This window comes from Marmota monax, unplaced genomic scaffold (genome assembly GCF_021218885.2).
Source record: "Marmota monax isolate L192 unplaced genomic scaffold, Marmota_monax_Labrador192_F-V1.1 WCK01_AAM20220418_F8-fsc00011, whole genome shotgun sequence".
NCBI lineage: Eukaryota > Metazoa > Chordata > Mammalia > Rodentia > Sciuridae > Marmota > Marmota monax.
This window is the reverse complement of record NW_026693082.1, coordinates 21,643,939-21,660,085: the sequence shown is the minus strand read 5'-3', so window position 1 is coordinate 21,660,085 and position 16,147 is coordinate 21,643,939. Positions and strand designations below refer to the sequence as shown.

Below are 16,147 nucleotides of genomic sequence, written 5' to 3'. Positions count from 1 at the left end.
GATACTAAGTTGCAGATATAAAGGCTGAGCCCTGGGAAAGGAGGGGCAGACAGGGGACACTATTGCTGACTTCTTTATCTAGAACAATTTGCCGGTTCCTAAGCAGAAGCATTTTTGATTCAGCACTTTTCAAATGACACTTGGAATTTTCTCAGTCTTTACCCAAGGAAAAAAAGAACAATATTCCCTACTCCAAGATCACCCCTAAACTTTTCAAGTTATTTGAAATGTCTCTCCCTCCTCCAGCTTTGGGGTGGAAGAGAGTAGGGAAAGACAAACCCTCTTGACCTTCTTCCCTCTCTGCTTCTCCTTTCAGAACAAAACCGGCTTTGTTTTTCTTTCCCTGCTCTCCTGGAAGTAATATTCCCCAAGTTCATAGCCTCCTCCTTCCCCAAATGTCATTCTTTATTCCCCTTTCCTGCAGTCATCATAGCAGAAAAGCTGCAGGGATTCTACTCCTCGACACATTCCTTAGACAATATCCAGTCTTCTATATTTCTTTGTTTGTGTCCTAGCAGGGCAGGATTGAACTTGCCTTGTGGATTCTTGTATCCCCAGCACTTGCCATAATGCTGTATCACAAATTACCAGGAAAGTAGCAGCTTGCAATAACAAACATTTGTTATTTTGCAGCGTTCTCGAGTCAGGAATGTGAGCATGGCACAACTGGGTCCTCTGCTCAGGTCTCACAAAGCTTTAATCAATGCATCAACCACCATGCCTGAGGCTCAAAAGTCCTTTTATAGTTATTGGCAGAATTCATTTCTCGTGACTATTATAGAACTATGGTGGCTTGTTTTCTCCAGCAGGAGGATCTTTAAGATACTTTCAGGGCTTTCATTTGATTTAGACCCACCCAGGATAATTTCCTTTTTGATTGACTCAAAATCAACTGATTTGCAAAGTCACTTAACCTTTGCCGTCATCACAGGAGCAGCATTCATAGTATTTACAGGTCCTGCCAAGATTTAAAGGGAGGAAATTACACAAAGGCATGAGTCATTGGTGGGGGGAGATTGTCCTGGAATTCTGCCTACCATGGTACCCACCAAAATTTGTTGAATGAATAAATGAAAGAAGGAATGAAGGAATGCATTCCATTAGCCTTCACAATAACCTTGGGATATAGGTTGTATCACTTAAATTTATAGGGAAGGACAGTCAGTATCAGAGACAGAAAATGATTTATTTTTGCTCACAGAGGTAGAAATTGCAGGGTAAGGCTCCAGATGGAGGTCTGTGTCTTCAACAAAATATTTATCTAGCAAACCATTCCCTCTTGAACCTCAGTTCTATTGTGCTGTCTATAACACAAGTAGGTGCAGCCTTCCTGCTTCCTCTCCCCAAGCTACAATCAGCCTTGAGATGGATGTGGAGGCCCATAGGTCTGTTCATTTTTCATCCACCAACAGATAAAACTGTTGTGAACTTGGCCACCCCACACAACCCAGAGGTCAGTCCTGGATACCCCAAAGACTCTGGGCACTGAGGGTGAGCAAGGATCAGCTTACTCCTGCCCAGAGGTATTGCCTTACAGTCTACCCCAAGAGCAATTGGCCCCTCCATGATGGAGAAAGGGAAACTGGTGGGCCACTTCTTTATTTTCCTCCCTCCTTGACCTTGGAGTGCCTAGTAGGCTGGCCCTGTGCTCTGGTGGAAATGGGGAGGAGGGCAGACAGTAGTCTCTAGACACAGAAAGGCAAGAAGCCAGGTAATCCCTGGAAGAAGGTATGAGTCCAGTTTGGGCAGAATGAGAGTGATTTCCACACTGTAAAAAAAAAAAAAAAGTGAAAGAATTTGTGGGACAAGAGCAACTGACTAGGCTTCTCCTTCCATCTGCCCTCCAATCACCCCTTTCCTATGTTCCTTTGATTGGGCAGCAGATATTCTGTGTATTCTATGGGTCTGGCACACAGTGGCTCCTTCTTGTGCTTCCCTGCCCCTTGTTTATAATCTTTTTTTATGTGTTGTGTGTGTTGCTGGGGATTGAACCCAGGGCCTTCTGCTTGCAGGGCAAGCACTCTACCAACTGGACTATATCCCCAGCCCTGTTTATGATCTTTAATAAGCAATACAATTTTCATCTGCCTTTGTGTTGATAAACTTGTAGCTTTATCACAAGGAAACTCCAAATGACATACTAAAGAGCCCCCATTATAGAATTATGCATAATGTCAATCATATCCCCCCCTAACATTTCACAGCATGTAAGGTGTAAACCCAAGGCAGATGATATTTGATCATATATTTTCATAATCCAATTTAGGCTTTAATTGCAATGAAGCAAATAAAAGAAAGATATGTATACATTATTCTGTGGCTGGCATTTTTATCATTCACTTCATGTTGACTATTCCCATTGAAATTCAAACATCAGCGGCTCTCCTTCGGTCTACTGACAGCATCCCAAACAAGGGATCAGCAACCTTATGCATATCCAGCTCATTCTGTCTCACTTCCTTCTCCCAAGACACAAAGCAAAATAAACTGTTAGGATATTTATGTGCTGAGAGAAAAACTTATCATTTGCTTGAAACTGAACAACTTTTGAGAGCCGCTGCTATTCATGAGGAAATATGAAATTAAATTTCAGAAAGGAAATCTGGCATTTTCTACAAATAAATGTTCTAACTGGTACAAGTCAGGCAAAACAGTCAAGAGTCCTCCAGAGCTTAGTTAGATTATCCAAAAGAAGCTTTAATTGATGAAATATGAACATTTTGAATGAGTGTGCCTGTTTTCATTCTCTGGGCTTACTCCTGATAACCACTCTACCCTATTGATCTCCTTGTCAGCATCCAATTTGATTGATTAAAACTGAAAAGGGGAACTCCATAGAGGCATGGGGACATTTAGATCTGTTACCGCCCTTTCATTTGTGGAAAGGAAAGCAATCAATCACACCTGGAGGTCAGAGGGGATAGTGTATGATAGAATTTGGAAGATAACACACACCTGAGCATCCAAGGCCTTTCCTTGAGAATTTTTGGTTCTGTCTCAGGCAGCCTTTGAAGTGAATTGAGTGGCAACAGCCCAAAAGATGTTTCTGCATCTTTTGGAGTTGGAAGGTAGGATGGGGGTCTCTGAAGGGAAGGCTCCAGAAGCCAGTGACACTGAACTTGGAAGGAGAAGACAGGGAGGTAAACCCCAGACACAGGGCAAAGAGGGATTTTAGAGATCTTGAAATGAGATCATTCTGGGTTAACAGGTGAACCCAAAATCCAATGACAAGAGTCCTTCCAAGAGTCAGAAAAAGAGAAGACAGTCACAAAGGAGATGGCCAAGCTAAGACGGAGACAAAGATTAGAGGGATGCAGCCACAAGCCAAGGAACCAGCAACCACTGGAAGCTGGAAGAGGCAGGGGTCAGAACTTCCCCTAGAACCAGCAGAGGGAGACGGGTCCTGCTGACTGACACCTGGATTTCTGACTTCCAGCTTCCAGAATACATGGTTAGCAAATAAATTTCTGTTGCTACATGCTACCCACTGTGTAGCCATTTGCCCTAGGAAACAAATAGACCCTCCCACATTCCAGCCTTCGTGGCCATCTACTTTTCACACTTAGCTCAGGTGTGACATCCTCCGTGAAGCCTCCCTGAGCTGTGGTGGAGAGGGGCAGGCCCTCCCATTCTCAGCTTGCCCTGAGTTTTTCATGGTGGCTATTACAATTGCCATGCGCTTTCTCCCATTGTTCCTCTTTCATTTTCTGGTGATCCCAGGTATACTTGACCTTCTCTTTGGCACTATGACTAAACATCCTCAAGTTACCCTCAGACTCCTTTCCAAGGGTGTGACTGAAAGCTTGGGATTTGACCTCACATTTACACTTGCTCACATGGGTTCCAGTGTGATGGTGAGAACAGATTTAGATCTGTTACCCCAAAGATGCCTGGAACAACCCTTCAGATGTACTTTCCTAGCTAACAGGGGCAACCTCAACTTACCTTCCTTGGCTCCTGCCATCAGAAATTTGGCTCTCCTGGCTTCTTCTCACTGTGTTGAAACAACTCACAGAAGCTGTATAGCTGCCTTCCTGGGAGGAAGGCCAGAACTAATCATCTCACAAAATCTCTAATAAGAGGTTAAATACATGTGTGAGACATAATTGAGACACAAAGAATGGAATTCTGTGAACTCTAAGAAATGGTGCATTTGCTTCCAGAATCCCTGCTTGCTCTGTGTCTGGGTTTTACCTCTCTGTCCTTCCCCTCCCAGGTTCAGTGTTATTGGCTTCTGGAGCCTTCCTTTCAGTGATCCCATCTGACCTTGCAACTCTAAGTTCTTCTTGCCTGCTAGTCCATTCTGTCTTGGGGCTTATTCTTATATGCAAGACCAGCAAAGCAAGAAGCCCACCCTCCCCGGAGAGCTATTTGCTTAACACAATAGTTTGGATGTGAATGTTTCCCCAAGGACCATAATGTTAAGTTCTTGTCCCCAGTCTATGGCACTGATGGGAGGTGGCAAAACCTTTAGGAGGTGGGGACTAGGGGGAAGAAGTTAGGCCACTGGGGGCATGCCCTTAAATGGGATTTGGGGACTCCTGTTCCTTTCTCTTCTTCTCTTTGTTTCCTATCTGCTGTGAGGTAAACAGTTTCCTCCCCAACATGCCCCCCCCCCCATGATCTCTCTCATCATAGGCCCAAAAGAAATGGAACATAGACTGGAACATCCAAAATTATGAGCCAAAATAAACCTTTTCTGTTTTAAAGTTGATTATCTCAGGTATTTTTTTTTAATAGCAACATAAAGTTGACTAATATGCCTAGCTATCCCCAGGTAATAATCCCTCACACCAAGCAGCTTACCCAAGCCTTTTAATCACACACTTACAATGCTTTCCTTGATAAATCAAGAAAAAAAAAACTTCTCTCAATCTCCTGATACATATAACTTTTATAATAAGAAAAAAATTAAATTAGAAAACATGTGAAGCTGTGCTATATAGCATACTCAGACAGAAATAGTGTTAAGACAGCCTGACTGTTGATAGAATTATGCACTGGAAAATTCTTTTAGGAAGTTGATTTGCCAGGATCTATCAGTGTTTAAATATGTTTCCTCTGAGACCTGAAAATTGTCCTAGTAAGACAATCCCTAGAAAAAATTTCTGATTTTTCTGAAAGATTGTTTATGATACACTGGTGGGTGTTTATCTGCCTCCTGTGTCAGTTATACATTCATTCACACTGTGTGTGTGTGTGTGTGTGTGTGTGTGTGTTATAAATACATGTCCATTACATCCCAGTGTGGCTCTGATTATGAACTACCATCATTTGAAGTGGAAGGGTAAAATCTAATTCAACACTACAATCTTTTTTTTAATATTTATTTTTTAGTTGTAGTTGGACACAATGCCTTTATTTTATTCATTCACTTTTTTTTTAATGTGGTGCTGAGGATCAAACCCAGGGTCTCCCACATGGGGGGCAAGCACTCTACCACTGAGCCACAACACCAGCCCATCAACACCACAATCTTAATGCAACCCAATTATCTCAATAATTGCTCTTGTTCTTTGGACGACTCATGCAAATGTTCAGTCCTTGCTTTCTCTGAAAGGCAGGTCAGGTCTATGGGGAATGTGGTTTGGGGTATTTCTGGTGTGAAGAAGAGCAGCTGGCATCCTGCTGGGCCTCGTGAGTGGGCTAGCAAGTGTCTGCTGAGGTGTGAGGTGTCCAGTCCTAATCTCTGAGCCCTTGGCTCTCATCAAACGCCACTTTCTCTTAATTTGTATTCCACATTGCAGCTGGAGTGATCTTTTTAAAAAATGTAAATCTAATCATGTTACTCCTTTTTACAGCTAACCTTAATACCTTCTCATTGTCCTCTGGAGAAAGACACAAACATCTAAGAAGTGTCACATGTGTCACTATCCCCCTCCAACTTTCCCTCCTGCCACATCTTGTATAACCTGGTTCCACCCCAATGCACATGGTCCTTCCAGTTCCTTGAATGTGTAAGGCTTCTATACCTGTCACATACCTGTGTATTCTGCCTTTACTAATTCCTTTTATTCCTCCAGATCCACTCCCTAGGGTTTCCTTCCTTTATCTCTTTGACAGCTCCAATTTTCCTGATTATTGGCCGCAATACATCTCTCTTCAAAGCTCTTGTCACCAGTGTAATTTTATAGTATTTGTGAAATATATGGTCCCTGAAATATATCAGATTCTCCATCAATATTAGTTTCTCTTTCTCCTTTCTTATTTATAATTAGGTCTATGTACCAGGTTGGTACTCCCTGAGGGAGTGTCTGTTATCCTGCCAGCTAGATTAATAACTTGAAATTCAAGTTGATAAAGCAGCTGGAGAATTTGGGTTAGAATGAGTCAGCTCCCCAAAGCCAGTCACATATGACATTGCAATGTTGTGTTAGCTTCCTGGGGCTGCTGTAACAAATTGCCATAGACTTGATGGCTTAAAACAGCAAGCTTATTCTTTTATGGTTCTGGAGGCCAGAAATCTGAAATAAAGATGTCAGCAGGATGTGCTGGGGCTGTAGCTCGGTGTTAGAGCACTTGCCTAGCACATGTGAGTTCCTGGGTTCAAGCCTCAGCACCACATAAAGATAAAAAATAAATAGAAGTATTGTGAAAAAAAATTCTTAATAATAATAAAAAAAGATGTCAGCAGGACTCTATTCCCTCCCAAGTCCTTCAGGGAGGATACTTCCTTGCCTCTTCCTAACCTCTGGTGCTTGCTGGCCATCTTTGTTTTTCCTTAGTTTGAAGACACGTCATTCCAAAGTCTGCCTCCATCATCACATGGCATTCTCCCAGTGGGACTGTGTCTAAATTTCCCTTTTCTTATAAAAACACCAGTCATTGGATTGGAGATTATTTTATCCACGATGAGCTTACTTTAACTTGACTAATTACATCTGTAAAAATTTTGTTTCCAAAGGAAAGACCATGGAATGAATCTGACATACCTTTCCTACATACATACATAAATATACCACAGTGACTCTTACCATCCAAAAGACTGGGGTCCTAATTAGAAGAATATATATTCTGTGCTTGTATAATTATATCAAAATAGATTCTACTGTCATGTATAACCAAAAAGAACCAATAATAAAAGATCTGTTTCCAACAAAGATCACAGCCTGATGTCTCAAGTGAATAGAATATGAATTTTGGAGGGACACTAGTAGACTGAGTACAAATGTGCCTGAGTCATCATTTAATATGCCTTATTTGTAGGCTTATTAACATGCTTAAAGCAAAAGGAGACACAAAGTATTCCTTTCTGTATAGCTAGCATATGTGAGATACAGTAGGAAGTGATAAAATCATGGAATAAACTCCAAAACAAACTAAACTCTCCTTTAGTGGTACTAACCATAGCATTTTGATGACATTCTGTTGTCTTAGTTCAGACTGCTAAAACAAAGTACCATAGACTGGGTAATTTATAAACAATGGTTCATCAGTAAGGATGCTAGGAAGTCCAAGATCAAGGTGTCAGCAGATTCAGTGTCTGGTGAGGGCTCAGAGCCCTCTGCCTCAAAAATGGTGCCTTCTTTATTCATCCTCGCCTAGCAGAAGTGGTGAACAAGCTCTCCTGGGCCTCTTTGATAAGGGCACAAATTCCATTCTTAAGAGCACCCCTATGACCTTATCATTTCCCAAAGGCCCTACCTCCCAACATCAACATAATGCAGACTATGTTTTAACATATGCAGGAGAACACAAACACTCAGACCAAAGCAAATGTTTATGTAATATTTTTTAGTGTTTATTCCCCTATGACTTGGTATAAATTTGCTCCCACTTAATCCACATCTGTAAACATGATGCTATTCCATTGCTTCCAATTAGTATATCTCACTTAATGAAGCTCTCCCCATTTCCCTAAAACGTGAAGCCCAATTTACAAGAGTCCCTCATCTATCTCTGGGGGATTTTTATTCCTCTTCTAGATTAGACACATCTGGATGTGTAACCTGTGGAATAAATTAAATCTAACTGAAACCCATACATATAAATGGAAGGGGGAAAGGGAGGGTGGAGAGAGGAGAGAAAACCATGCTATACAAAAATATATCCCTAACAGATACAGATACTGGCTGAATGTTTAGTGGCTGAGCATTAAAATCAATATTTCCACTAAGGCAAGATCAAAGCTAAATATGACCAGCAAAGAACAAATTTCTAGAACATAAGACTAAGTTGAGGCTGTTATCAAATTTTTCAATTATTATAAAATTTGGTGGCCTATTGAAAAGTTATTATAGTATAGAACAGCCCTGGCTCCTAGATTGCTCCTGTGGCCACCATACCACACATTTATGTTACTAAATTGTCACTTTTTATTGAAGTTTGAAGAGTAGCAAGACTTTTTTTTCCTAGCTCTGCCAATAGAGACTTGGCTGATGGGGATGTTACCACCACAGTATTAAGCTTCCCTTCTTTATTCATAAGGGACTACGGTAAAAACTTACTTTTAGCACCTGTTCTTGAAGATCAGTAGATCATGATAATGCAATTTCACTAAAACCATCTCACAAATTGACAGTCTGGGCACTGCTTGAAAATGCTTTCTGCATATTTTCAGAAGCAGACTTAAGACTGTAATGATGATTTGTATTCTTCCATTTCTAATATTTTGGCAGGCACTTGTGGCTTCACAAGATCACTTGAGAAAATTTTATCCTTAAGCCTTGGAAGCATACAATGGAAAGCATAATTCACATGACTGGTAAGAACAAACTGTGTTTCAGATACTCCTATTTTCTCTACCACTTCTTTTCTTCATACTTTTATTCTTTATTATGCATGGATCATAAGTGATTGTCATAATGGAGGTTATTTTTGCTTGTGAAATTTTTAAGGAGCAAAGTTGCTGTGATAGTATAAAATTAAAATTTGGTCTCATAAAATGTGAAGAAATCTTTACAAGGACTTTTAAAAATAAAAAAAAAAATAGGGCTGGGAGTGAGTGGTGGAATGAATGTTTAGTAGAGGCCCTGGGTTTGATCTCTAGCACCACACACAAAATAAAATTAAATGAATAAACAAAACTATGGTTTAAATTTAATTGAATAAAAAAATCATATAAATTCTAAAACAGACAGACAGACAGACAGACAGACACACACACACACACACACACACACTGGCCATTATGCCTCAGTCTATCATAGTGAGAAGATAGACAACTTGATGTTCAGACATCCACCAACTGGGGAGAAGATTTGAGGTGTGGTCCTGCTTTGAGAATGAGTACCTCCTTGAATTTTGAGCTTTGGGTTCTTTAATTACCTCACCCTAGGTTGGACTCATGCATCTCCATAGCACCCTGTGACAATATATAGTGGTCTTTCTGGCACTTGTTATGGTAGGACAATGTGATTTCGGGAGAAAGGCTGGATAGGTTTAGCATAGACTCAGGAGTCTGTGAGGAGTGACAGGGAAGAGAAATCAAGCCAGAACTCCTCAGGAGGAACTCTTTCCTCCTGGAGTTTTTCCTCCAGCAGCCTTCCAACCTTCTTCAAAACAAACTCACTCGTTTCTGAAGCCACATGTTCAGTTGCCATTATGAGACTTTCAACAACCTCTCTTTTGTGGTGAGTCCCCTGTTTTCTGATCTCATGTCTTCCCCTTCTTGGTGTTCTGCTAGACTGTTTTGGAGAATATCCTCCAATACCTCTCTGAGAAAGGACTCTTGGGAGGTTGTATTTTGAGAACTTCTATGGCTGAATGTTTCTTTATTTCTTCACCGAATAATTGATAATTAGGCTGGGAATAGAACTCTTGTTTGGAAGTTATGTCTTTACAGAATGTTGATCAGTGACTCATTACCTTCTGCTTCCAACGCAGCTATGGAGAAAACGACAACATTTTTATTTCTTATCCTTTATTTGTGGTCTGATACCTACCACCTGCCCTGCCCAAGAATCCCTTAGAATTCACTCTTGGTATATACCTTTACATATTGATTGTGCTGGTTAGTCCAAGAACATTGATTCAAATATTTAAAGTTTTCTCTTAAATTCCTTTTTGTCCTGTTTGTTGAGGTTTCTGTCTTTCATGCTGATGACCTGAACTGAAGAGTGCTTAGTGATCCCTATATGTCCATTCTCACTAAAGAGCGAGTCACTAAAAGTCTCGATAGCTTTCTGTGCTTCTGACGACAATGGAATAACTGTGATCATGTTTACTCTTCTACTAAAACAAACAAACCAAAAAAATGGATAACAATGATTTTCAGACTTTAAGTATCAGGTAGCACTATCTCAGAGAACACTGTCTCAGAGGACAGACAAGATAAACACTACTGATAAACATACTGCTTTTAACAAGTTTGCAAAATATTAGATCAATATTTAAAAAATCAGTTGTTTTTACATGGATTAGCTATCATCAGAAATGAAGCTTTTATCACAATACAAAATTCTTGTCAAAGCATTTGCAAGAACAGTATACTGAAAAAAGTAAAGACATAAATAGTGAGATACAACATGTTCATTGATTGTAAGACTCAATATTATCAAGAAGATAATTCTTTCAAACTTGACCTATAGAGTCAATGTAATCCTAGTAAAAATCCCAGAAGTTTTTTTTTTTTTTTTGCAGAAATCAGCAAGCTGTTTCTAAAATTCACATGGAAATGCAAAGAAACTAACTAGTCAAAGAAATTTCATTAAAAAAAAAAGTTGGAGGCCTTGCTACTTGATTTAAAGACTTCAAATTATAGTTATCAAGACAGTGAGTAAAGGTAAACATACAGATCAACGAGACACAACATAAATATTGGTCATACGTGACACAAATAGTCAACTATTTTTGACAATTCAAGGTGGGGAGCCAGGCATGGTGGTGTACACCTATAATCTCAGCTGATTGGGAGGCTGAAGCAGGAGGATTTCCAGTTCAAAGCCAGACTCATCAACTTAGCAAGATCTTAAAGCAACTCAATGAGACCCTGTCTCTAAATAAAATATTTTAAAAAACAGCTGGGGATGTGGTTCAGTGGTTAAGCACCACTGGGTTCAGTCCCTGGTACCAATAATAAAAAATTAAAAAAAGACAATTCAAAGGGGGAATAGACAATCTTTTTGATTAACAATTCTAAAATATTAGAATTGGCATATGCAAAAACAAAACAAAAATGAAAAACAACTCTCATTTAACACCATAAGTAAAAATTACTTAAAAAATTATAAAGCTTCTAAGAGAAAACACAAGAGGAAATCTTAATGACCCTGTGTAGCAAATTGTTTTATACAATAAAACATGAATTATGAGATAAAGTTTTGATAAATGGAAGTTCATTAAAATTACTTTTGCTCTTCAAAAGACAAAACAATGAAAAAGCAAGCAACAAATAGATAATATTCACAAGGCACATTATTAATGGGGAATTTAGAATACATCAGGAAATTTTACAACTCAGTAACACAAGATAATCCAATAAAAATGAGTAAAATATTTGAACAAACATTTCACAAAAGAAGATATATAGATGGCAATAAGTACAAGAAAAGATAATCAATATCATTAATCATTAGGAAAATTCAAATTAAAACCACAATGACATATCATTACAATCATATTAAAGTATAAAGAATGGTTTAAAAGCTGAGCACAGTGGTGCATACCTGTAATCTGAGTGACTCAGAAGGGAAGGCTGAGGCAGAAGGATTACAAGTTCAAAGCCAGCCTCAGCAACTTAGCTAGCCCCTGTCTCAAGATTAAAAAATAAAAAATAAAAAGGACTAGATGTGAGACAGTGGCCAAGCGCCCTGAGTTCAATCCCAGGTATCACACACACACAAGGAATGGCTGAAGTATAAATTCTGACCATACCAATATTGCAAAATTATGAAGCAATTGAAACTTCCATACATTCATTGTTGGTAGGAATATTTTGTTTAAAAATGAAGCAACTATTTTGGAAAACAGTTTGATACTTTCTTTAAGTTACCTGTGTACTGGACCTATTCTGTGGCCCAGTCATTCTAATCCTAAGTGTTTATCCAAAAGAAACAAGGTTCATATCAAGACTTGTACACATATGTTAATAGCACTTTGTCTCTGATATCCCTATCATACATTACTTACACCTCAACAAAAATATAAAATAAAGCCGATTGAATCTGTGTGTGTAAGTTGATTAAAAGGCTTACTGTGTTGAACTGTCTCTGCATTTTTCTTCCTGGAAAGGATTATACACAATTATACTTATACTTTGTCTAATCTAAATTTACTAATATTTAAACAATTAATGTTCCTTTAAATATTCACAAGCTATTAACATAACTAATAAATCAAATGATTTTACAAATGAGTTTTCTCCAAGCAAACACTAATTGCAAATCTAGTCAATTAAATTCCTTAAAGTCTAATGACTTAGGTTCCTTTAAATGCAGAAATTACTTTAAAAACAAGAAAAACATTTAAATATCTTAATGATTATAAAACTAATCAGAATACTCATAATAAACAGATAAAACTTATTAATACTATGTATTTAAATATATTTTTATTGTATCTATAGTTACCTATGTTTGTTTATTCTCCATATCTATAGCCTACCTTATTTTTCTTATTGTTTTATTTCTTTCTAGGAGCAAAGATTTAATATGAAATTCCAAGAAGTGTTTATTTTCAGGCAGGCCAACATTGTGGATTCAGGTTGATAGCTGACATTTTAGGACTGAGGACTCTTGGCCGGGTGATTTTCAGCCCATTATCCAATGGGTTAGTTCTCTTGTTAGAGCTCATTACATCAGAAATTTTACAATAATTGGCCCTGACCAAACAGCATGGGTTTGATTTCTTGGACCCTAGTGTTTTTCACAGAGTGCTTTTCCTGAGCCTTCTCTATAACACAATCTAAATCACCTATTTTGCAACTTCTTTTTAAAAAATATTTTAGTTGTAGGTGAACACAATACCTTTACTTGGTTTATTTTTTATATATTTATGTGGTGTGAGGATCAAACCCAGTGCCTCATGTATGCAAGGCAAGTGCTCTATGCTGAGCTAGAACCCTAGCCCCTATTTTGCAACTTCTTATTGCATGATAAGCCTGACTTGACTTGCTCAAGTCTTAAGTCTTTGGTAAAGCTGTTTTACTAAAACAACAACGTTTTTCATGACAAGCAGTATCAGGACATCTGTTCTCTGGGGGTAGTCCCTCTTTCCAAGAAGGAAACCTATAGACTCCTGTCTGGATAGCTGCTAACATGCTAGGAGCTAGGCAGTCTACTTGGATGCTACTGTTCCAATGCAACCCTCACACTTCCAGTTTGGGTCTTCATCCCTACCTTCTACAGAGTCCGGTGTTCCTGATTCAGTGTCTCCTCTTTTGATTTCTCTAGAAAATAGTTTGTCTCCAGACAGTGAGAAAGGATACAAGGTTGAGCTCTCAGGATACGTGTGGGAGATAATTTGCAGAACTATCCAACTGGTTTGCCAATAGATTTTTAACAAATTACAGGGGTTTCACCCTGTTCATCCTTCCTGCTTTCCATAAAACCTGATGACTATGCTGGTCAGCTTTATGTTACTGAAACAAAACACTTGAGATAATAAACTTATAAAAACCAAAGGGTTTCAGTTCATAGTTTCTTGGCCCTATTCTTTTGGTACATCATGGTAGAAGTGCATGCCAGTAGAAGCCTATTCACCTCATCGCAGCCTAGAAACAAAGAGAGACAGGAAGTGTTTGGGGTTCCAATATCCCCTTCAAGGCATGGCCCCAGTGACCTAAATTCCTTTCACTAGGCCCCACCTCCTAAAGTGTTTCATTCTTTTAAAAGCACCATAGGCTGGTTGCCAGGCCTTTAACACATGGGCCTTTGGAGGACACTCAGGGTCTAGACTCCAGCAATGCCTTTCAGGCAAACCACTTGCCTTTTGTAGGTCTCTGTGGCCAATTCTGTCAGATATCCACTACGTCAAGTGTTCCTCTTCCTTGCTCACAAGATATCCATTATCTCTAAGACAGCCAGATGCCCAGCTTCAGGTGAGACACACACTTTTTCAAGCTCCATTGTAGCCACAAGAGACCACTATAACTAGAAGTCTGAGCTTCCCCTTTGCTCATTCTTTCTTCAATGCAGACATATGATAAATGGAGCTGTAAGAACCAACCTGTGGCCATGAGGCAAACTAAAGTCAGCAAGATGGGGAGTGCTGAGCAGAAAGACAGAGCCTGGCATAGGTGTAGAGTTGAGCTGAGGCCAGTAACCATGTTCCACTAGACCTCTTGAGGCCAGAGAAAATAAACCCTTACATACTGAAGCTTTGGCTTGTCGTGTATTCCGTTACTCATGGCTGAATGCATCCCTAACTGATGCAAAAGCCTCCTTCCTTAGGCACTCAAACTGTGCCTTCCACTGCTGAGTCAGTTTTCCTCTTCTATTTTATTTTTTAAATGTATTCACTTATTTTTGAGATAGAGTCTTGCTACATTGCCAGCTGGCCTTGAACTTCCAGGCTCACACATTCCTCCTGCTCAACCTCTCAGTGCTGCAACTACAGACATGAACCATGACACTCAGTCTATAGCCTTCTATTTTCTAGTTTCTAAAACAGTGCTGAACTATTTCTTTGTTTTCCCCTTCACTGTTCTCTTTGTCCTTTTTCATACATGTAGAATTCTTGCAGCCAGAACTTGGGGGATGAAGATATAAATATATGGTTATTCAGCCATATTTAACTGGAAGTTCTTCAATAACCTCTCAATTCCTAGTCCCCCACCCATCACCATTTAAGTGTAATAAATCTTGCCTTAAAACTCATCTGCTTAAATCCATGTGGTTTTGTTACATGAAGGTAACAGTGAGTTGCTCTCAAGACTTGGAAAAGTTAAATGCCACGTGAGATGGATGGGAGAAGAATGAGCTCATTGTCCCACCTCTCACCATTTTCCTGGGGAAACTCCCTTGGGCACAAGTCACCATGCTGAATAGCTGCAGGTTATTGCTCTGTATGTCTTTTGGGTGAAAAGGTAATTAAGAAGTACTGTGTGAAGGGATTTCTGCAAAAAGAGAAGGGAATGGAACCAAAGAGTGGTGGAAAATACAAGCAAAATGTGAAGTCAATAAAGAGCTTGTGATTTATGCTGACAAAAGAGCTGGACAGAGTGAGGTTTTGTTGTTGCTAGGGAGAACTAAGAAATAGTGATGGTGACTGTGCTGAGCACTGTAATGTGCTACCCACAGAGAGCCCTTCAGATGATCAGCATTTTCTGAGCTAGACAAAGGTCAAGCTCCTTCCGAGGGCAGCACATATCCAATAATTGATTAATGGAGGGTATCTTAGAACGAACTGCAATAATAAAATACCATAAACTGGGTAATTTAAACAACGGGCACTTATTCTTTTCCCACAGTTTTGGAAGCTGAAATCCCAGACCAGGGTGCCATCATGGTCAGGTTCTTGGTGAGGGCTCTCTTCCTGGCTTGCAGACAGTCGCCTTCTCATTGAGGACTCACATGGTGAAAAGAGAGAGAGAGCAAGGTCCTTTCTTCTTTATATAAGGACACTAATTCCATCCTGGGTGCCCTACCCACATGACCTCATTTAAACTTAATTACTCTTCAAAGGCCCCATCTCCAAATCCCATTGCATTGGAGATTAGCACTTTAAGAAATGAATTTTAGGGGACACCATTATCCAGTCTGTAAGAGAAGAGAGAAAAAGATTTGGCCCATTCAAAACAATCCTGAAGGACTCTTCTAATTTCAGAGCTGGCTGAGAATTTTGCATCCACTCACAGCTCCATTTCTCCCTGTATCCATCTTTCTTCCTCCTGCTTCCTTCCAGGAGTGCTGATCCTGAGGATTCCTTAATTGACATGCTTGTGGTGATATTTATTAAAGTCTTTACAGTTGAGAAATCATACCGAGAACAGTACCTAACACCTGCTTAGCAGTTTTTGTTTTGTTTTTTTGTACAATGAATTATACCCAGGGGCACTTAATCCTGAGCCACATCTCCAGCCCTTTTTATTTTTTTTTATTTTGAGACAGAGTCTCACCAAGGCCCTTGCTAAGCTTAGGGCCTTGCTAAGCTGCTGAGGTTGGCTTTAAAATTCTGATCCTCATGCCTCAGCATCCAGAGCTACTGGAATTACAGGCGTGGGCCACCACACCCAGCCTGCTTTGCATTTTACAAGTAACTTTTGACA

At 39.5% G+C, this 16,147-nt stretch overlaps 1 protein-coding gene across 1 annotated transcript in view; it reads left to right on the top strand.

Annotated features, from left to right (window-relative positions):
• The window catches only part of Gpalpp1 (GPALPP motifs containing 1), an 82,849-nt gene extending 74,171 nt beyond the window's left edge, over nucleotides 1-8,678 (top strand). The window contains exon 8 of the mRNA XM_058582586.1: nucleotides 8,619-8,678. Within this exon, the coding sequence (XP_058438569.1) occupies nucleotides 8,619-8,663 (45 nt within the window). The 3' untranslated portion in view covers nucleotides 8,664-8,678. The remainder of the gene's footprint in view (nucleotides 1-8,618) is intronic.
• The last annotated feature ends 7,469 nt before the right edge of the window (nucleotides 8,679-16,147 follow it).